General features: G+C 34.8%; 1 protein-coding gene across 3 annotated transcripts; it reads left to right on the top strand.

The window, feature by feature from the left end:
• Positions 1 to 5,341: 5,341 nt before the first annotated feature.
• On the top strand, positions 5,342 to 20,535 carry LOC149789640 (uncharacterized). 3 transcript variants are annotated; one of them, XR_016423962.1, is made up of 5 exons: positions 5,342 to 5,553; positions 7,327 to 7,373; positions 11,620 to 12,212; positions 14,052 to 14,193; positions 19,194 to 20,535. XR_016423962.1 is itself a non-coding variant. In XM_089973345.1 (3 exons), exons 1-3 carry the CDS (start codon positions 5,385 to 5,387, stop codon positions 11,923 to 11,925), a joined length of 522 nt encoding a protein of 173 aa, XP_089829471.1. In that variant the 5' UTR covers positions 5,342 to 5,384; the 3' UTR covers positions 11,926 to 12,335. The 3 variants fall into 3 exon arrangements, 1 of the variants encoding a protein (XP_089829471.1); XR_016423961.1 differs by lacking the exon at positions 14,052 to 14,193; XM_089973345.1 differs by lacking the exons at positions 14,052 to 14,193; positions 19,194 to 20,535 and having other exon boundaries at positions 11,620 to 12,335.
• The last annotated feature ends 3,028 nt before the right edge of the window (positions 20,536 to 23,563 follow it).

The following is a 23,563-nucleotide window of genomic DNA, read 5'->3' as shown; positions in this document are numbered from 1 at the left end:
ATATATAATAAAGATGTCCGTTTTCTCCTCTTGCATGTATTAGATGACGTTTATACTCATTATTGTCATTATGTTTAAGATGTAATAAGTATAACTAAAATTATTTGCAGAGGGTCTTATAATTAATTTCTTTTATATTTGAGATATGGTCTGAAAAGGATAAGAACTGGCTTTGACTTTTTCATGATAATTTTAAGCAGGCATTTTGATAATATCATTCTGCAGCTTCAGAGTTGACTCTTCAACCTGATCTATCCTAATGTTGGGGCCGTATGTAGCCGAATGGCCTAAGACTCTCCCCTTTACATATCGCTCGCATCTCACTTGTGTGTGGACCTGGGTCTCAACTCGAGCAGCTTCAGTATGTGAGAACGCTTTCCAATAGTTTTATTTGGTTTGGCGGTTCTACCCAGGATCATCCGAGGTTATTCATTCACCAAATTTACTTGATGCCATGTGTAGCCTATCATGTGCTGATAAAAGACATTAAACCCAACATAATACGCTTTGCAATATTTACTCTAACCCAGCTGGTTGCAACCACCAGGACATCATTTCTTATACCTTCACATTTATTTGACTGAGCAATATAACTTAAGAGCATGAATATTTCCAGAACAGGTTCACTTTCTAATGTCTGAAAGCTGCATTTGCTTTGGCTAATTCAAAGGTCACCAGAACACGACACCGAATCTGTCGCTGTCACATCTTCACGTATGACAAGATATAGATGGTTTTAATTATATTGGGAATGGTGTTGTCTTAGAAACATATTTTCATCTTCGTGGGTTAGAGCAGTTTTATTATATTCGTAACAAATGTTTATATTATTTTCCATTAATAATGTATTCAATGTTTCTACCCCACAACAGAGGGGTCATCTCAGTAACTATATTAATATGTTAACTCTTCACAAGAAAAGCCAAGTTAGTTTCAATCAAGGAATACTTTTTAGGACAGGTTCAATGAAAAGCTGTGTTTGTTGTCACATGTTCATATAATGAAGCTTTCTTTGAGACCAAATATAAAATCTAGCAATTAGTTTTTCTCTGGAACACCTGAGTGAATTTCATTCAAACCTTTCAGGAATGTTTGGTTGGGAATTCGCCATCGAAATTGTTTTCAATATGATTTCCATTAGAAATGTTTTGATTTCCATTGTAACTATATGAAAACATATTTTGTATTATCTTCTCTAGAATGTATGTGTCACTATTGTTCAAACTTAGAAAGATTGTTTAAATGAATATGCTCACTCAAAATTTTGTCTAGTGATGTTCAACGAGTATGACTATATCAATAAGACTGAAAACCTATTTCAGCCTTCTGCCCCAAAATGTATATTGAGCTAATTTCCCCACGTTTGGTCAGAGAGCCTGATGCAAGTCTTCTAGCATTGATGTTGCTTTCATAACAAAATATATAAAAATCTACACGTATGTACTCATTCATCCCAAACATGTATGAACTAAGTGTCACTAGCTTGGTCGAAGTGACAGATGTGACTCCTCAAACACTGATAGGAAAATGATTAATTGCTATTGATCTTCTTCCACAAATTTGAGTTAATTTTCAGATGCTTTTACGGAGTGACTGCTTTGACTCCATTAACACTTGAGACGTTCAAATGATTCAGTAGGGTGTCACTGTTTCCGTATTGTTACGGGTCTATGCTCCTAAAGTAAGTTTGGATTTGGATTTATTTTAACGTAGCTTTAATAATTTTTCAGTCATATCGCGACGATGTCTGCAATGTGGCAGTTTATAATGACATCTAGCACTGGGGCATCATGCCGCAGACATGTAGTATGATGTCCCACCCAGTCATATTATCCTGACACCGGGCCGACCAGTCCTAACACTAACCTCTTAATGCTGAGCGCCAAGCGAGGCAGCTGTTAGTACCATTTTTGTAAGTCTTTGGTATGAATCGGCCGGGGATCGAACCCACGACCTCCCGCATCCGAGGCGGACGCTCTAACCCCTAGGCCACCGGAGCGGTGTCCTAAAGTAAGTGACAGAAAGAGGGAAGACAACAAGCTTTGTAAAATTTAACAAATAATGTATTTCCCTAGAAAACAAAGTGAAAAATGTGAACAAGGAACTTGCGTAATAAATTAATCAAGAATTAAAAGCACAATATATAGTAATAAAATTTCCTGAGTGAAACCCATTTCCCGAAGTCCCAAAGAGATCTCAAATTGAAGGCGATGGCGCGTCTGTTATAGTCTACGAAGTACTGATGTGTCAACAGTCTCTTATTGAATCACAGAAATATTATCAAAGGTTTGAATTCAGTATAAATTCCAGTGAATGTCTTTATTCAAGAATTTTATTAGAGCACTTTTGTATTTCCAGAGGAAATAACCACTTGAATTGAATAATATGGAGAAAGTAAAATTACAGTCACAGTATAACACAACTTAAAATGCCAGATATTACAGAACGACTTGTAAAGTCCTGAGTCACAAGCTAATATAGTCTTCTGCCTGACAGCATGTCACATTAGCATTTTCGTAATACCTAATGGAAAATAACCTTCTTGAATGAACTAATGAGCTTCGTTTACTTACAACACAATATCATATAAAGTTCACACGGGAATCTCCAAAACACCTGACCATGATCAACATATATGCCACTTCTTGTTTACCTGAAACATAACTTGGTTTAAAAGCTCATACAAACAGAGCATAATGAAAAATTATTAATTGTTTACATAAAAGAAATTAAAAAAGTAAAGTCAATAAGAAATTAACTCAATTTTGGACAATGTCAAATCCAGTAAACAATGTTACATTACAAATGCATATAATGAAATGCAAAATATGTAAAACTAAGTCAAACAATTAAATTAAATATACATAACATTATGAACTGTTGTAAGTTTGGGGCATCGGAGTGTAAAGTTGGTTTAAAATGGACACGCTTGTTGGTCTTCATTGTTTTATAGTACAGGAGGGTTCCTCTGTGCTCTGTCGATGAGCCTAGTTTTGTTAAGAATCGCTTCAGTATAATAGTAACAATGACTATACCTGATGAATATGAGTACGTTTTTCAATCACTTGTTTTAGAAACCTCACTAAGACTGCAGGTACAAATTTGTCTTAATACTCTATTACACTAAATTTTATCAGGGTAGTACTGAATGTCCTAAAGAATCTTAAATTGACATTTCATCTATTTTGCGATGAAACCCATATCAGAGCATATTTCCGGAAGATTACATGGCTGCATACCGTAGACATAAAATCTCAGTCTAGTACTTGCTACGGTAACTTCAAACATGATTATAGATACAGGCACATACCGTTGCAAAGAAAAATGTTGCTTAATTTGCAAACATCTGCCCGATTCAAAATCTTTCTGAAGTTCAACAACAAGAGCTATCTACATGAAAAAACAGAAGTGCTGATGTCAAGCCATTAATACAAATATTGCATGTGCCATTCAATATATTGGAGGAAATCAATGATTTCAGAAAGTGAATGACAATCACAAAACTGCATTCGCAAGAAAATCAACGTGATCGTCGCCAATCCATACAAATAGAACTCACATTTAGTCACGTTCCTTGAGATGTTACAAACTGAGTCAAACCTGAGGTAAACAGACAGAAAACAATGTTACAGAATACAAGTTAAAAACTCATGAGTTTGGATTAAATGAACAAATCTAACATTCTGGTTGCAATATTATCAACATTATAGCCAGTCAATAGTGTTTCATCTATCGCAAATTTTGCGCTAATTTTATCCAAATAATTACGTCTTTTGATATTGTATTGCCTTTATTATTATTATTATTATTATTAGTAGTAGTAGTAGGTATGTTTATTACTATTAGTAGTAGTATTAGTGATAGTAGTATTTGTTGTTGTGGTAGTATTAGCAGCAGTAGTTCTTGTCTAATGTCCTGATATGCTATTATCTTAATATATTTCCTTCAGAACCTCCTTGGATAATTATACTGGATATAATTTCGTTACCAAATCCTATAGATTACTCGTTACACTATTTTCTTTCCTGTGTTCGTAATCTAGAATTAGGTCAACACATACTGGTTCACTGTGATAAACACAAGAACCGATTGCATTTTTTACTCTTGTACAACTTAGTATTGTTATATCTCTTGCTGTAAATTAAATCAAGTGATTATAATATGCAGTAGACCAGAAATGTTATTTTATGCATTGTGTTAAATGCGTATTTTGCATGTGTTAGTTATGTTTTCCCTAGAAGAAGAGCTCATTTAGCCCGTAAACTATATATATATATATATATATATATATATATATATATATATATATATATATATATATATATATATACAGAGATAGATAGATATATAGATAGACAGATAGATAGATAAATAGATATCTCTCTCACTCTCTCTCTCTCTCTCTCTCTCTCTCTCTCTCTCTATATATATATATATATATATATATATATATATAACTGCCATACGAAATAAGAGTAAATGAAAAAGTGTCAGCAAATACACCGTGTTCGTTCACACCAGCTAATCCTAACCATTTTGTCCTCACACAAACAAACAAACAAGCACCTTTTCCTTCCATGCATAGGACGGAATTTCATCATCTAGTCCTAATATGAACACGTTTTACGTTCATAATGACAATTGACCATCTAGTCCTAACGTGAACACCATTAACCGTCTTATATAGTATATACATTTACCATCTAGTTCATTGAATTTATTCAGAGTAGAAACATAGTTAGCAGCTCGCCAGATAGCACACGTTTCTAGCAAATTGTTCAACTGTGGCTCCTGGCTTAGTACGGCATATAAGTTTGAAAATACTATCAAGGCAAAGCAAGCCATTCTTCGATATTCATGCGTTATTAATGGCATACGATGCACACCTGTCTTTGATATTCATGTGTTATTCATGGCAAAACATGCAAACCTATATTTCATTACACTTTTTGCCATCATAAATGGTGTAGCAACTTGCATTTCCTCGTTTGGAAGCAGTGCAACAATGTAATATATTTTATATAATACGTAGTTGCTAATAATGGTTTTATGTTTCGTTGTAGGAGACGAAGAATAACGTGGACCAAATATATTCTCAGGCATCAGATCTGACTGCAACTGAGGACCATGAGCTGACTTTGCCACCAGGAAAGAAATACCATGCATTTTTCAGTTACGCAAGCGCAGACATACAGTGGGTAAAGGATACTGTTAAAAGACTAGAAAACAATCATGGATTTGTTTGTTGCGAGTATGATCGAGACAATACTCCAGGAACATCATTATTGAAATTTGTTGATGATAGCATACGAAATGCCTACAAAATTGTTGTAGTTATGACCAAGGAAGCCTTCAAGAGCGGTTTTGTTCAACATGAAATTCAAATGGCCTTGCTTCAAGGTTTTGATGAAGGTAGAAACTGTGTTGTCCCAATATTACTGCAGGACTGTAATGTACCTGATCACCTTCGTGTCCTGAACTATGTTGATGCCCGGAATCCCAGTCAGAGAGGCATTTGGTGGCCCAAGTTACTATCGGAGCTGCAGACTCAAGGTGAGATAGAAGTTTACTTGTTATGCTCATTTAAATGTTTGTAACATCAACAAGTTAGCAGCTTTATCCGCAGCTTCATCCATGTGTCTAAAACTGTTTTACTAGAGTCAAATTTGAATTGTTTTAAAGTATTTCATTTGAATTCATTCAGTGACTAACACTTGAATGTCCTCTTGCCAGTAAAAGATAATTTTGATCATTCATATTCAGGAAAAAAAGTTGATATAATTGTCAGTTAATCAGCTGGCGTTATATAATGATAGGTGTATATGGCAAATGAATAGTATCACTCATCAACTCACTTGGTGACCACGTGATGTATTGCTCAAATAACTCTGGAAGTTGTTTTGCACAATTTGTAATTCTTCAATACAAAACATTTTTACATTGATTTAGCGCATTTTATTTGACAAAATGTTCTTGTATAAAATATAATTATTTCAAAATGATCCAAGTTTGCCATTTCATTTAAGCGTTATGTAATATTATAAACTTGCATTAATTCATTATTAGTGTCAAAGCTGACATGAAGAGCATCAATTATTAATTATTAGTGTCAAAGCTTACATGAAGAACATCAATCGTTAATTATTAGTGTCAAACCTGATATGATGAGCATCATTTATTAATTATTAGTGTCAAAGCTGACATGATGAGTATCAATTATTAATTATTAGTGTCAAAGCTGACATGAAGAGCATCAATTATTAATTATTAGTTTCAAAGCTGACATGAAGAGCCTTGTACAACTTCTTCATACCTTAATATTACGGTCACATTTTAAAATTTTGCCCACCAAGATTTTGACATTTTAGTTTTGTTCAAATAATGTTAATCTTTCTCAGTCTTAGCTGCTTTACAATTACGAACTGTTACGAACTCGATATACGCATTCTCGACCAGTTTTATATAAATCTATATGGATGATATATTTTTCAATTCTTGTAGAAATTTGTGTGGATGATCCCTTTTCAGCTTTTAATAGAAATCTGTGCGACTGAAAAAAATTCAACTTTTATAGAAATCTGTGTAGATGATAAAATGTTCAGCTTTTATAGCAATCTGTGTGGATGTTACATTTTTTAACTTTTACAGAAATCTATGTGGATGATATATTTTTCAACTTCTGTAGAAATCTGTGTAGATGACACATTTTAAAACTTTTGTAGAAATCTGTGTGGATGATACATTCTTAAACTTTTATATAAATCTGTGGATGATAAAATTTTCAAGTTTTATAGAAATCTGTGTGGATGATGCATTTTTCAACTTGTATAGAAATCTGTGTGGGTGATATATTTTTGAATTTTTACACAAATCTGTGGATGATAAAATTTTCAACTTATATATAAATGTTGGTGGATAATAAAATTTTCAATTTTTATAGAAATCTGTGTCGATTATATATTTTTCAACTCTTATAGAAATCTGTGTGGATTATAAAATTTTTAGCTTTTATAGCAATCTGTGTGGACGTTACATTTTTCAACTTTATAGAAATCTGTGTGGATGATACATTTTTCAACTTTTATAGAAATCTGTGTGGATGATAAAATTTTCAACTTTTATAGAAATATGTGTGAATGATACAATTTTCAACGGGTACAGAAATCTGTGTGCATGATATATATATATATATATATATATATATATATATATATATATATATATATATATATATATATAATTAATCTCGTAATTAAATATTTTCATTTGTTGTCTACACATAATTGCTGCCTCACTGTATCCTTTCATCCTTTCATCATCTTTTAGGGACACTTAGTGGTACAGGCGCTGATGGTGTCATCGAAGATAAATATGTAAGTACACATTCGATTTGTTTGAAAGAAGACTTATACAAATAATACCTTCTTATTACGAGCCGTGTGAGATCTCAGTCACATACCTTGTTAGGACAAGTGAGTTTAGACCCCATTTACATCCCTTAATATGAGAGGCGAGCTAGATTCCAGTCACATGACCAGTTAGCTTATATCCAATTATTGACCCTTGGGATGGGAAATTAAGTTAGAATCCAGTCACATCTCATGTTATGACAAACAAGCTTAGTTCACATTTTTATTTTTATTTGTTTTTTATATAACAAAAATCAGTTTGAGAAAATGATGCTGTGCTGATGCACATAGCAGTCATTGTTTAACCCAAGACAGACAATATTCATTCAGATGGTCCCGTTGAGATCTGACATTTTGAACTTCATTTCGGGAAGCGATCGGAACAAATGTTATGATTGCTGTGTGATACAGATAATATAAAACGGTTTGTTATTTCCTTTGTTTAAAAGTTCACACTCAAAGATATGAAACTTTGGTTGTAGTTGTTGTACAATATTCATTCAGATGGTCCCGTTGAGATCTGACATTTTGAACTTCATTTCAGGAAGCGATCAGAACAAATGTTATGATTGCTGTGTGATACAGATAATATACAACGGTTTGTTATTTCCTTTATTTAAAAGTTCACACTCAACGATATTAAATTTTGGTTGTAGTTGTTGTACACTGTACATTTTAAAAGTGAGGAAATTTATCAAGATAACAGTACAACAATAAAATAACTTGCAGCTGAAGTTAATGGTAATTATGTGATGGCCTTAAAACCGTAATGCAAAGGAGTAATGCTAAATGTGATTAGTTTATAATATGTTATGATTTCTTAAAACCATTCTTAGCCAAATCTGTGTTTCCTCTCAATGAAGCACGATGGGTGGATATTTTAATGTCCAGAGGTAATTTTTGAGATAATAGTAAATACACACTTATGTTTCTATATATATATATGGTAGTATTGTATTAGTAAATTAGTATTTTGTACTTAAACATATATGTGTGTGTAAACATGTGTATCATTTATGAAAGTTGTATTGTTTACATCTATGTAACTATAAGACGACTATTGACTGAACTTGTGAACGATAAATTTAAGAAATGATTGGTCAGTCTATACAAAATATCAGTATAGTCATGTTAAATGTAATTTGATAACTAGCAAATAAAAGTTGATCCCTCTACTACTACTACAAATACTGCTACTAATAATGCTAATAATATTGTGATAGATAATATATAAATAAAATTGATAATACTGTTAATCAGGTAGCTGAAGACATGTTTATTATACAGAGAAACGGATATATTGTAACTAGCTATTACTTATATACTGCAGTGTTTGTCTAATAAGCCAATACCATCTTGGTCCAATAGTACACGTTTCATAATACCTCTTGACGTCGGAATCTAATAAACCAATACCATTTTGGTCCAATATTACACGTCCCATAATATTTCTTGACATCGAGAAAGACATCATTATGCCACTGAAGGCTTAGAATATTCATAGTTCATGGTTTCTAAATATATCTCAGAGTCCAAAGCATCCAAGTATGATTTAGGCTTATTTGGAGTTATTACATCTATGTAACTCTCACAGTCAGTTAAACTCCATGTCAACAACTATACTTAAAGTTTGAATGTGAAACATTTAGAGATCAAGTGCATGTGAATACATTTAATAGTCGATTAGACTCCAAGATTCACTTCAAAGCCGTTTACAGTGTAAAGTATTCTATACTCACTCAGAGTCCAGGGCATGTGAATACACGTAATAGTCGATTATACTCCAAGATTCACTTCAAAGCCGTTTACAGTGTAAGGCATTCTATACTCATTCAGAGTCCAGGGCATGTGAATACACTTAAGAGTCAGTCAGACTCCAAGATTCACTTCAAAACCGTTTAGAGTGTAAGATATACTATACTCATTTATTGTCCTGGACATCTAACTATTCATTTAGAGTCAAACCATCCAAATACACTTCAACGTCATGGGAGTATGGCTGGTATTGTCATGACTGTACTCTCATGGGATTATGAATAGTATTTTTATGATACTCTACTGACAGGTTATTGTGAATGATATTGTCATTACACTGTGAGGGTAGTGTGAATAGTATTTTCATAATACTGTACTGACAGGGTAGAATGTATGCAATGTCATGATACTGTACTGACAGGGTAGTAAGAATAGTAATATCATGATACTGTACTGACAGGATAGTATGGATGACATTGTCATCACATTATACTGACGGAGTAGTATGAATGGTATTTTCATTATACTGTACTGACAGGGTAAAATGATTGTCATTATCACGAGACTGTACTGACAGGGTAGTATGAGTATTATTATCATGATACTGTACTGACAGGATAGTATGAATGACATGTAATCACATTATACTGACATGGTAGCATGTCTGGTATTTTCATAATACTGTACTGACGAGGTAGAATGAATGCAATATAATGATACTTCACGGACAGGGTAGAACGAATGGCAATGTCATAATACTGTACTGATAGGGTAGTATGAATGGCATTGTCATAACATTGTACTGGCAGGGTAGAATCAATGGTAGTGATGACACCGTGTTTACAGGTTAGTGTGAATGACCTTGTCATCATATTGTAGTATTGACATGTTAGTATGAATTACATTGTAGAAACACTGCATTGACAGGGGTGTATATATGACACTATATAGACAAGGGAGAATGAATGGTAATATCATGATACTGTAATGACATGGTGGTATTAATTCCATTGTCATGAACTTTACTGACAAGGTAGAATGAATCGTAATGTGATGATACTGCACTGGCAGGGTAGTGTAAATGACATTGTCTTCACACTTTACTGATGGGGTAGTATGACTGGTATTATCATAATAATATACTGACAGGGTAGAATGAATGAAATGTCATGATGCTGAACTGACATGGTATAATGAATGGCAATGTCATAATAATGTACTGAATTTACAGTATGAATGGCGTTATCATAACACTGTACTGACATGGTAGATTGAATGGTAGTCATGATACTATGCTGATAGGTTAGCGTGAATGACCTTGTCATGATACTGTACTATTGACAGGGTAGTATGAATGATATCATCATGCTACAGTACTGACAGAGTAGTATGAACGGCATTGTCATAACACTGCACTTACAGGTTAGTATGAATGACATTGGCATTATACTGTACTGACAGGGGAGTATGAATGACACTGTCGTGATACCGTACTGACAGGGTAGTTTGAATATCATTGTCATAACACTGTACTGACAGGGTGTTATGAATGACATTGTCATGATACTCTAATAACAGGGGAGCATGAATGGCCCTGTCATGATACTGTACTGACAGGGTAGAACGAATCTTAATGTCATGATACTGTACTGACATGGTAGTATGAATGACATTGTTACAACATTGGACTGACAGGGTATTATGAATGACATTATCAATCTTACTGTACTGATAGGGTATTATTAATGACATGTCATGGCACTTTACTAACCAAAGATTACACTTTGTATTGTCAAGATAGTATATAACGACATGGGATTATGAGTTAATCACAACAGGTGCATTAGGTATTACCATGATAATTTACTGATAGTTGATTATGAATGACAGTATTTTGGGTACACTGAGGATAAGATGGGAACTTGTTGATAAGTGGAAATTAAAGAAATTAAGCAAATTTATTTTCTTAAATGTTATTAAGGATGAAGTATTAATTCTCATACAATAATATTTTTTGAATGTTATATATGGTCTTTATAGTTATCTTTAAAACGTTGACATATCTCAAGGCAGTAATAAAAGGCTTATTTGCTTGAAATGGACTGAAACGCTTGGTAATTTTGAATAAAGATTGTAATTATGCTTTATGAGTATGGACTAAAGCTAGTTTAATATAGATTGGTCTTTAACGATTGCCAAATAAATATTTTAATGTTATGTTCTGATTTGCAAATTAACCTTGAAATTATGTCTAAGATTAGTTTCCATTTTATTTGTCCTATGCAAACAGATCTGTCGAAGACTAATACAGAATAATCAATGGATTAAAAAATCAAGAGGGATTTATAGGATAGTATATTTATATAATCATGATTAGTTAAAGCATTCCCCATTTTGTCTGCTTCACTAAGTTATGCACAGTTTTAACAAGTATATGGATGTATTTTTCTTACAGATTGAGGTGAAAACAAAACACAATCAGCTGTGTGTTAAATTAGATGAACTTGCAACAAAAGACTCATTGAGGAGAATGAAACGAATGGCAAGGACATATCTTGACCGAATAACTCTGTTAAAAGTGGAAAGTATGGATGACTTGTTGTCTGCTCTTGAAGATACAGGGAAAATCGGTGTAGGAAACTATGATATCTTAATAAAAATAATGACGGGCGCTAGTGTTGGAATAGGGATTGATGAAATTCACAAGACGGCCAAGGAAATCAAAGATATCATGGAAAGCAGCATTCATAGTCAAGAGTAGAGTGAACTACCCACTATGAATATTCATACTTGAAACCAGGACAGAATCCATCCTATTCAGGAATATGGTGAAATGCCCAATCTGAAAATGCACGCTTGAAACCAGGACAGCATCAATTATAGTCAAGAGTGGAGTGAAATGCCCGGTCGGTATACTCGTACTTGAAACCAGGACAGCGTCCTTCCTACTCAAGAGTGGAGTGAAATGCCCAGTCTGTATACTTGTACTTGAAACCAGTACAGCATCCATCCTACTCAAGAGTGGAGTGAGAATCCCAATTTGTACTTGTAAGTAGGACAGCATACATTCTAGTCAAGAGTGGAATGAGTATCCCAAGTCAAGGGTAAAGTGAAATGTCCAATTGTTCACAATTGAAACCAGTACAGCATCCTTCTTAGTCGATAGTGGAGTGAAATTCCCAACCTGAGTGCTTATATTTGAAACCAGAAGAGTATCCATTCTAGTCCATTCTAGTATTGTATTTTCTGGTATGAGTGCACCCAAATGCAATGGCCACACTTTTCACTAAAATATCAAGGTTTGTGTTCCTTAATTTCAACAGTATAGTTCTTGATCTGGTGTCAACATGCTGTAGTGGCAGAACAAGGTATATGTTGTTCCCTTACTGCAATGTTTGCTGTCACGTACAGCTATAGAAAATCAAAGCCTATGAGGACAGACTTAGTTCAGCTGTCACATGTTGCACTGGAAGATTTATGTTGTTCAATTAGCACAGCATAGACCTAGGTCTAGTGTTACATGTTTCGCATGCACATTGAGTCCTATTCTCTTCACTTTGCAAAGTATAATCCTAAACCAGTATACAGTCGTGTGTTAAACTGGTTGATTGAGGTGCATTCCTTTCAGTTAGCACGCTATATAGGTAGATCTTCTGTTTTATGTTGCTAAGGCTGATTGTGGTCTAATTTGTTCACTTTGCACAATGTTCAACCGGCTCTACTTTCATATGTTGCACTTGCTGATTGATGTTTTTGATGTTTGCTTAGTGTAGCACAGAGATATATCTGGTTTCACATTTTGCACTGGGACATCAACATGTATTTAGTTCACTTATGCAGTACAGACCTAGGTCTGACATCACAGTTTACAACGGGAAATCAATATTTGTAATGCTGCATTATTGCAGTATAGACCCATCTCTGACCTCACACTTTACACTGGGGTATCAAGGTATATGCTTTAAATTACTCCAGTATTTGACCTGGATCTAACGTCATGTTTTGTGAGTTCCAATTGTACGACGTTTTCTTAAAATCATTAATATGACAATGTAGTCTCTAGTGCCACAATTTAGCACATGGCATGACATCTGATCTGAGTACATTATATTCGTAGTTAGTTGAACATTGAAAGTAAGTAAATATGATATGTTCATGCTTGGTTCTGATAGAGCTTGCACCTATCTTGGGCTGTTGTCATTTTGCATCTATGCAACTTATCCTAGAACACTACATAATTATCACATTCATACACGTTATTCAGCAGTAAAGACTGACTCAATGCATACATGTTATACAACTGTATAGAAGGATCCCATGCATACATGTCATACAACAGTAAATAATGACCTAATGCATGCATGTTATACAACATTAACAGATTCCCCAGGCATACATGTTACACTGCAGTAAAGACTGACTCAGTATCATACATGTTATACTACAGTAAAGACTGACTCAATACCATACATGTTATGCTGCAGCAAAGACTGACTCAATATCATACATGTTATACTGCAGTAAAGACTGACTCAATATCATACATGATATACACATTTTTTCATGATAAGACCAGATGATTAGCCTAAATATCATTGTCAAATTAAAATAAGTCAGCTTAATATTCAATATATCTGGGAAATATTTGGCTTATATATGGTGGATCTTCCACAGAGTTCACTTGATTTCAGTAATACTAACAATTTACCGTTACGTTTACAAAGCTTATATATATTAGCGCTTTCAAATAGTTGACTCGTATTGGTACCATTGACAAATGAAAATAGATTACTGTAGCTATTTTAGCCCCCACAATATGTAATGCTCTAAATAGATATAAAATGTATGTTTAATATCAGTAATAATATAGATGTTGTTATTGCACAGCTAGCATGTGGAAAATGCCCCAACTATACGACACAAATTCATCCTCCAATTAGGCTGAAGCAGAACATACCAGTAATCTGGAACACCACTGGAATACATCACACATGTTGCCCATTTCGCCCTTCACCCATGAAGGTCATACGTATGTATTATCTTTTTTGTTTGTGTTCTTGAAAATCTGCTGCTGGTAGTGTATTAAACAATGAATGTATGTATCTCTTTTGTGCATATTGTTCATAAACTTTTATTGTATGCCCCTTTTTATGTTAATTTAAACTCCCTTGAGTGATGATATCATATGTCTCGTAAATGTTGTTTACACCATACCATTGTTATCTTATTGTTTTTAATCCCTGTGTCCAAATCATAGTGATTTGGTTCTTCATTTATCTCTCTAGGGTATTTTGTTAAATTAACAGATCTTTCATCACTCTATGGAGGCACGTTCGTTCATATTATTGTTCAATATGAATGAGTGTAACTCGAATCATCTGTATTATGAATAGTGCTATATTTATACTTGATAAAACAGGTAGCACAACGCCCTAATATTGCATGTTGTCTGACTGCCCAAAGTCAGTTCAACACCGCCATTTCATAATTACCCATCAGAAGTCAAGCCATTTTAGATCACTAAGTACCTTAATTAACACAAAATTCAATCCTCCGTTAGGGTTCATCAGACTACCTCTGTATCCTATTTTGGCTATGATGACCATACTAGGTCTTCTGGCAAACTTGTAAAAGTCAGATCTCACTCCATCTCATGATTGTATCTCTGAAGGAATGAATTTACCAATGTCAGCTTGTTTTTTATCTCTCTCTCTCTCACACACACTCTCTCATTCTCTCTCTCTCTCTCTCTTTCTCTCTCTCTCTCTCTCTCTCTCTCTTTCTCTCTCTCTCTCTCTCTCTCTCTCTCTCTCTCTACTGGGACCTTCAGCTCCACAGCAGAATTGGTTCCCCTAGGAAGTCTGCACTAGCAACCTACCAGTTTCTCGTGTTGACTGTATAAATCACACAGCGGCCCATCCAACACTCCGGATACTTGGTCGGTATTTCCATCAACATCTGATTTGGTAGATACATTGGAACTCCCCTTTCCTTAACGCCAACCCCTCCCGTTCACATGTGCATCACATTCAGACACACGCCTGTGTCTTCGTGGGTTTGATTCTGTCTCAGCTAATTCGGCTTTGTGAGAAAGGTTGCTTTTAATTTCATTGGTTCACTGGTTCTTACATGAGCTTTCCTAGTTTGTCTTCAACCGTTTATACATGCAGACATGTATAGCGTATCATACGCTACAAATGCATTAAACCCTAAACAAAAACAATTATATTCAGGATCGGACACTCAACTAGAACTGGAAGAACCGATTACACAGGGTTCATGACCTCCCCACATCAACAATTTAAAAATGAGGTCAGCGTTCTTAGCCCTTCAGTGGTGCATGCATGGTCTCCTCTGACAGCAATGAGACGATGGGGAACATGTACAACTTTTCTATGTAGAGAGGTTTGCACCTACTTTGTTGGGCAACTGCAGAAGGAATTACCCTCCAAGTTCACTACATTTCCAGATAAAATATTAATATTTCCTCATATAGTCTTCCAATGAAAGAGCTGATAGTCATCACACAATGGTAGATCCACAATTTATATCAATTACCCTGTTCTGATTTTGGAAGAAAACCAAATGCCCTTTTATGTTTCCCTAGTCGTGGACAAAATGGCCTGGACAATGCGTGATTTCAGCATGAATTGGAAGCCCATTGCCTTAAACCTTCCCATCGTTCAGGATGATCCCACAAGCTCTACAGAAAGTCAGATACTCCACAGTTCAGCTCAATGGTATCACTTCTCTGCGGCCATAGCGATCATGGCTTAGTGATTTCCTTAACCTGCTCGTGGAATATCTTAGGACCTTACCTCAAAGGAAAGACCACCTGTTGCAAGACAGGGGTTCTCTCGGACACAACAGCTCACATATTCTGAACCTTCATGTTAGGCCCATCTAAAACGAACTCTCTACGAAGACATATTTTTCACGAGTTGTGTCATTTGTATCATTCTAACCAGACAGGATAAATATCTAAGGTATTTTATGGCAACTGGAGAATCCGGTGTGATTAGCGAAGAGAAATCTTATCAATCCTAGCTCTCCATCTATGAGCTTTATGGCTGATTTTCTTCTGTCTCTTCTTTTTGAAAGAAATAACCCTTAGTTTCTACTGTTAAGAACGTTTGAGCTGCTTTATCCAGCAATCCCATTTTCAAATGAGCCAGCCATTGGGACATTTAGCAGATCAGATCAGGGATTAAGAATCTGAGCAGCAAATACCAGTATCTCACTCTCTAATGATAAAATGGAATCTTTCTTTTAGATTGTGGTCTCTTAATAAACTTTCTTTGAAGTTTGGGTGAAGCTTCCTTTGAGAATTTTAACCCTCAAGAAGTTTGTAATTTTTTGTCGCATTAATGTTGGCACGACAAAAGAAGATGGCTTAATGCCTTATCAATATAGGCTGTATCAGGTCCTTTGGGAATTATAAGTCGGTTTATCATTTGCCTACAGGATTTTATAGAAAAAAGAACAATTGCTACCAGTTGCTCCAACCCTGAATGTCCCTGCAATAAAGATATACTTTTGTTTCTTATTAGTGCTTTTTAGTTTTATTTAGCTGTCACTAAAGTGAGAACAACTGGTAGGAATTACTTTATCCTACCTATTTAAGGTTTTGCTGTTATTTCAGCTTAATTATTTCTCCTTTCTAGATGCATTGCATTTTCTGTCAAGGGTTTGCAAGTCCCTTGATGATGAGGACCATTCTTTCATGACAATTAAAGGCCATGACCTTTCAACTACTGCTGTCTCAATGACCTCTCCCATTCATTTGTCTTTTTAAAATCTGATGAAAGCCACATGTTTGTCACTTTTGCCCAACAATTTACCTTTGTTTGTTCGCTAACCAGAGATAATCTCTTTACCTTGGGACTAATCTTTTGTTGCTCAGAAAATGATCGCTGTGGATTCCATAATGCTGTAGTCTGTTACTCAACAATAAGAACCACAACGGTGGCCTAGTGGTTACAGCATCCACCTTGGATGTGGGAGGTTGCGGCTTTGAACCTATGCCAAGTCATTCCAAAGACTTATAAAAATGGTACTAGCAGCTAACTCACTCGGCACTAAGAATTAAGAGGTTAGTACTAGGACTGGTTGCCAGGTGTCAGGATATTTTGAATGGATGAGACAGTATGCTACATTGTGCAATAGGATGACCCAGAGCTAGACATCAATATAAACAGTCATAAAGCAGACATCATACCTATATGACTGAAAAGCTTTTAAAAGCTACATTATCAATCAAAATGACACACTGCCACAAGGTGAGTATTTGTTGTGTTTGTTTGTGCTCACCATTTGCATGATCATCAGCCTCCCAACAGACTGACTACCTATGCTCTGCAGTAGCAACATGTATAGTATTGCTGATACTTGGCTAGAGTTTGGATAGTGAGACTAGCATTGATGGTAAATCTTTACGAATTTGCCGACTTCCATCATCTCATCCTGTACTGATATCCCACTGAGATAGGCTTCTACCTAGGAAAAAGAATGAAGGGCACAGTCCGCATTAGCAGCTTGTGCAAGGTGTCTAATTGGTGATCTAGTGTACTGGAATCCTGTTTCACCCTAGTGGCAGGACACATTATCATCACAGTTGTATATTTGGCATAGTACCAGCTATGCAATAGCAACAGGTAAGTAATATATTATTGAAGCTAGTTTTAACCACATAATAAGAAAATAAACTGCATGCTGATACACATCAGGTAATAGCCAAAATATATTTTCTATGCATAATATATATATATATATATATATATATATATATATATATATATATATATATATATATGTGTGTGTGTGTGTGTGTGTGTGTGTGTATATATATAGACATACATACATATAAGCCCCCAAAGCCGAGTGAACATCTACATAGCATTAAATTAAAAGATTTGGCCACCAAACAGGAGTATCGACCCAATCACCTAAATAGATATACAGGTCATAATTTATTTTAGACCCAAAAGCCTTCGTAAAGGTCTTAGTAGATTTTTATTTAGAAACCCAACAACCTAGGATAACATATTGTATCACCTGGAGACCATTAAATGACGCAAGTGGCTGTAAAAGCTAGGACTAGTCCCTATACGCCGCGTGTGACATAAATGGCTGTAAAATATATGACTAGTGCCCAGACGCCACGTGTGACTGAAATGGCTGTAAAAGTTAGGAGTAGTCCACAGACGCTACGTGTGACGTAAATGGCTGTAAAAGCTAGGACTAGTCCCCATACGCCGCGTTTGACATAAATGGCTGTAAAAGATATCAATAGTGCCCAGACGTCACATGTGACGTAAACGACTGTAAAAGTTAGGACTAGTCCCCAGACACTACGTGTGACGTAAATGGCTGTACACGCTAGGACTAGTTCCCAGAGGTCACGTGTGACATATATGGCTGTGAAAGCTAAGACTAGTCTCCAGATGCTACGTGTGATATAAATGGAAATAAAACCTAGGACTAGTCACAGACGTCACGTGTGGCGTAAACGGCTTTGAAAACTGTGATAAGCACCAGATGTGAGTTTTGAGCAGAAGATTACAGTTGACTGATGTGAAAATGTATTAGACAAGAACTGAATTATACGGCAGCCAGGAGAGTGTGTTATATCATATTTTGGTAGACAAGACAAATCATTGTTATAGCCATGACAGAATATTTTCCAGAATCTGTGTTATAGCATCTTTCTCAGACTTTGTACATATATATGTAATATGCATATGCATACGATATGTACATGTATGATGTATTCATATATGTGTAATATGTATATGTATGTCCAGTGTACTTGCATTTAATATGTACTTGTTTCCAGCATATATATGTATTGAATATGTAATGTTTGTCTTGTCTATATATTATATAAATGTACCCATTGTGTATATAACATGTACATATATACATTTGAGTGTAATTTTTTATGTATTTTATAATGGCCATTTTAGGGTAATTATTATATCATTTTCTAATAGCCAAACTCGTTATAAGTTTGCCCATTTTTCTCATCAGATTGAGGCTAGCATGCAGAGACAAGGGATGACAGATAAGCATCATATTTATATGGAGAAGGCAGAAAAACAGTTATGTGATTATATCTTTATCGTCAGATTGAAACAGTACTATGCAGAGGCAAGGGATGATTGATGAACATCACCTTAAAGAGGAGAAGATGGAGACAAGACGGTAATTCAATTTTTCTAAACACAATGAAGGAAATATGCATAGTACGAGGATGACAGATGATCATCATCTTTATGAGAATAATAGGATAATAAAAGTCCATACTTCTGCTAGAATCTTGTACACAGATGTCCATCATTATTCTTCTCCAGATCATTACACTGATAAGTGACGGTAATGATGTTCCTCTTCTACAGGTAGCATCAATATCACAGGAACATCAGGCCTAAATTGGGAAAATTCATTCTGTATATCGCGATGACCAGTTGCAAATTAGACTGGCCAAACCTTACATTACAATGGTTCAGCCTTTATACATAGCTGATTTTGCGATGGGATTCAAATCTCAAAGCACATTTAAGGCGGCAGTACATAGTGTCTTTGACGGCATAGCTGTTTTAGGTAGAAAGTAAACTCACTCTGGATAAATCCATATGTTACTGTAGACAAAGTGTTGTTTTCACTTTAGGTGAAAAGTTAACTCATCTGGAGGAATCCTAATATTACTGTAGACAGAGTGTTGTTTACACTTTAGGTGAAAAGTTAACTCATCTGGATAAATCCTAATGTTACTGTAGACAGAGTGTTGTTTACAATTTATGTGGTAAGTTAACACATCCTGGGGAAATCCTGTAATACTGGATGACAGGCAATTGGAAGTAAACACATCTTTAGAAATCCTGATAGTGCTGTGGATGACAGAGATAATCTTGGCACTGGTCATGTTTTAAGGACTTTAGATGGACTTGTATCTGCTATCTATCTGTTTGGATCATGAACTTGTACAAATCAATCGCAAACCGAATATACTTCATGCACTAAATATGCATACACCTGGATCATACTCATAGTGTCATAGAGCAAAGAAGTCGTGAAATATGAACATCGTTTTAGAAATATGTATAAACTGAATTTATCTTCTGTGTTGAAAGGCTCACAAATCCATCGTGTAGTAGCTAGTAAAGGAAACATATCTGGTGGGGAAGGCTTTTAAAGTGATCCAAAACTGGTATTTTATTCACAAATATAGTACATCATGAAGAAGACTGAAAAAGGATCCAAAACCCATCTTATGTTAGATAGCAATGGAAGTTAAACCACGGGCCCCTTGCAATGATCTAAAATTCATATTATATTTACTAGTAAAGTAAATAAGAATGGGGCTAATGAAACGATGGAAAACTCACTTCGTGTTCGCTAGACTTTAGAGCTGTTGATGAGTTTTGCTACAAAATGTAAACGTACACATCATAATATTGTGTTTATGTGATTATATGGTTGTACTAATATTGTTATATGAGTTACCGTAGACGATACTGTAAAGGATGAACTGATGACAATGTGACAATGACAGCCGGTATAACGTCTCAGTGGATGATGATGATAATGATGACATAATGCCATGTTAACAATGTCAACATGTATAAAGGTCCAGTAGATTGTTCTACTTCGGGAAATATACTATTTAACCGCAGATGACACCTTCACTTACACAGCACATATATCTGCTATACTTCTACCAAACAAAATGTACATGTATCTTGCATTTGCGATAAGGATGACGTCATCTAAGTTCATGGGAACAAGGTTAACATGCAATGTCACCATGACTGAAAGAAATAAGTTTCTTCTGTCTCTACACTATAACATATATTCTAAATCACAGACCAGGACAAACATTTGTGAATATTTTGCACATGATGTAAAGGAAGAAGCATATCGGGTCTTCAAAGTTAAAATACTACGGTGACTGTGACTTGAAGTTGGTTTCTGCACAGTAACGTTATCTGAACATCACATTACTCAAACAATCTGTGTAAGTATATTGCATTGTGTTGAATAAGAAACTTATTGATTTTCAGGTAAACGGTCAGGCTCACTGCAAATATAGTTTTGAGAAAAGACATGAACTGACCCAGATCAAACTGTATAAATAGCATGCATTTCGGTTGAGCTGGCAAGTTGTATAGTCAATGGGTCCGTTCTGCATCCAAAATCTGTGGATGACGTTCGTGTCATGTAAGTAGGAACTTATTGATTTTGGTGTCAAATGGTCAGTGGTTAGTGTTAATATGTCGCCTTCATAACTTCAACTATAGAGTACATTCATTGACCAATGTTCCTGGATGATATGCACTTAATATATGGAAGAGTCATATTTACTTGAGGTCAAACAATCAAAGAGAAAGGTCATATGTAGCATAGAAAAAGGGACTTTACAGCATAATTTTGTGAATGTGTGAACGACTTCCACTTGGATATCAGAAGAACCCAATGGTCCTGAACCTGGGGATCAGGAGTCATTGCCATAACAAGTCTAATAAGAACATAATGGTTTCCCCACACTTTAGTTGATATTGCATACCCTGACATGAATTGTGGTCATTTAGGCCCACTGATCAATAATCACCCCAGTCAGCAAGTTCCTATAAAGTTCCAAGATAGGGACTGATACAAACGGGTTATATATTTAATATGCTGTTCATAACATGTTTCCCTATATCAATCATTTATGTTAAAAAGTTAAATAATGTACGTTCTCAAAACGTCACACATTTTATGTTGTGTTGCACCTATTTATTTGACTCCTGTAAATTTTATGTTTCATAAAATGATAATATTAGATGATTACTCTAAGCTTTGTGCACATATTGTCAAATTTGTAATTTTTATTCCTGAAGTCGAGACTATATTTGACAAAAATATGACGTAGGATGGTGTACCTATGTGAATAAGGGGAATGAGATCATATATTATATTGCGTGAAACACTTTAATAACAACTTTGTTTTTGTGTATTTGAATTGAATAAGAATAAAATATATGGTTATATCAATATGAAATATCAATATGAAATAACAATTTTGAAAATGCCATGATTAATACATTGCCTGCTAAAATTTTATTTCATAGTGTATATACATGAATTCTGATATAAACATACTTTATTTTGCATTTAATATAATAATGAATACTTGCCATATGTTAAAGCAAATATTATATATTGCACATATATGAATCTGAATAAACAATAAATTCAAATGAGTCACCGATTTTACATATTTGTGTTGCTCATTTTGTTTATTTTATTGCCTATGCATTATTACTTAATTTTGAATTGCATTGAGTATGTGCGTTTCATTAGAATGTAAAGGGTCACTTTGATTTTTAGTTAATCCGTTTTCCCGTTTGACAGACAGTCGTGGATCGAATTGAAATTATTCGATTGATTGTCTTCCAGTGATGGATATAATCTCCAGTGATTATTTTTAATTGTTAAGTTCCACAATTAAAGTTTAGCCTATTTGCAGGCAATTGTCCACTATAGTTTGCACTAAAACACACCCAGGTAATAACTCCCGATGATTGTACTAAACACTGTAATATTATTACCCCTAATGGTATGTAATAAAACAAGATCAGGTTAATATCCACTAACACACTATCAGGTTATTATACCTGATGGCTTGTACTATCACACTATCAGATTATTATACCCGATGGTTTGTGCTAACACACTGTCAGATTATTATACCCGATGGTTTGTACTAACACACTATGAGATTATTATACCCGATGGTTTGTACTAACACACTATCAGGTTATTATACCCGATGGTTTGTACTAACACACTATCAGGATATTATACCTGATGGTTTGTACTAACATACTATCAGGTTATTATACCCGATGGTTTGTACTAACACACTATCAGGTTATTATACCAGATGGTTTGTACTAACACACTATCAGATTATTATACCCGATGGTATGTACTAACACACTATCAGGTTATTATACTCGATGGTTTGTACTAACACACTATCAGGTTATTATACCCGATGGTTTCTACTAACACACTATCAGATTATTATACCCGATGGCATGTACTAACACACTATCAGGTTATTATACCTGATGGTTTGTACTAACACACTATCAGGATATTATACCTGATGGTTTGTACTAACACACTATCAGATTATTATACCCGATGGTATGTACTAACACACTATGAGGTTATTATACCCGATGGTATGTACTAACACACTATCAGGTTATTATACCCGATGGTTTGTACTAAACGCTGTAATATTATTACCCCTAATGGTATGTAATAAAACAAGATCAGGTTAATATCCACTAACACACTATCAGGTTATTATACCCGATGGTTTGTACTAACACACTATCAGGATA

Source organism: Sinohyriopsis cumingii, chromosome 10 (genome assembly GCF_028554795.1).
Source record: "Sinohyriopsis cumingii isolate HCF-2022 chromosome 10, ASM2855479v2, whole genome shotgun sequence".
Classification (NCBI taxonomy): Eukaryota; Metazoa; Mollusca; class Bivalvia; order Unionida; family Unionidae; genus Sinohyriopsis; species Sinohyriopsis cumingii.
The sequence above is the reverse complement of the archived record's forward strand: the minus strand, read 5'-3'. Positions and strand labels throughout refer to the sequence as shown.

Bases quoted from the DNA above. Each gene is read 5' to 3' on its own strand.
- LOC149789640 (XM_089973345.1), top strand. From the start codon at position 5,385: ATGGCCTTGCTTCAAGGTTTTGATGAAGGTAGAAACTGTGTTGTCCCA. The intron at 5,554-7,326 runs GTGAGATAGAAG...ATCATCTTTTAG, and splicing joins ATCGGAGCTGCAGACTCAAG to GGACACTTAGTGGTACAGGC. The intron at 7,374-11,619 runs GTAAGTACACAT...TTTTTCTTACAG, and splicing joins GTGTCATCGAAGATAAATAT to ATTGAGGTGAAAACAAAACA.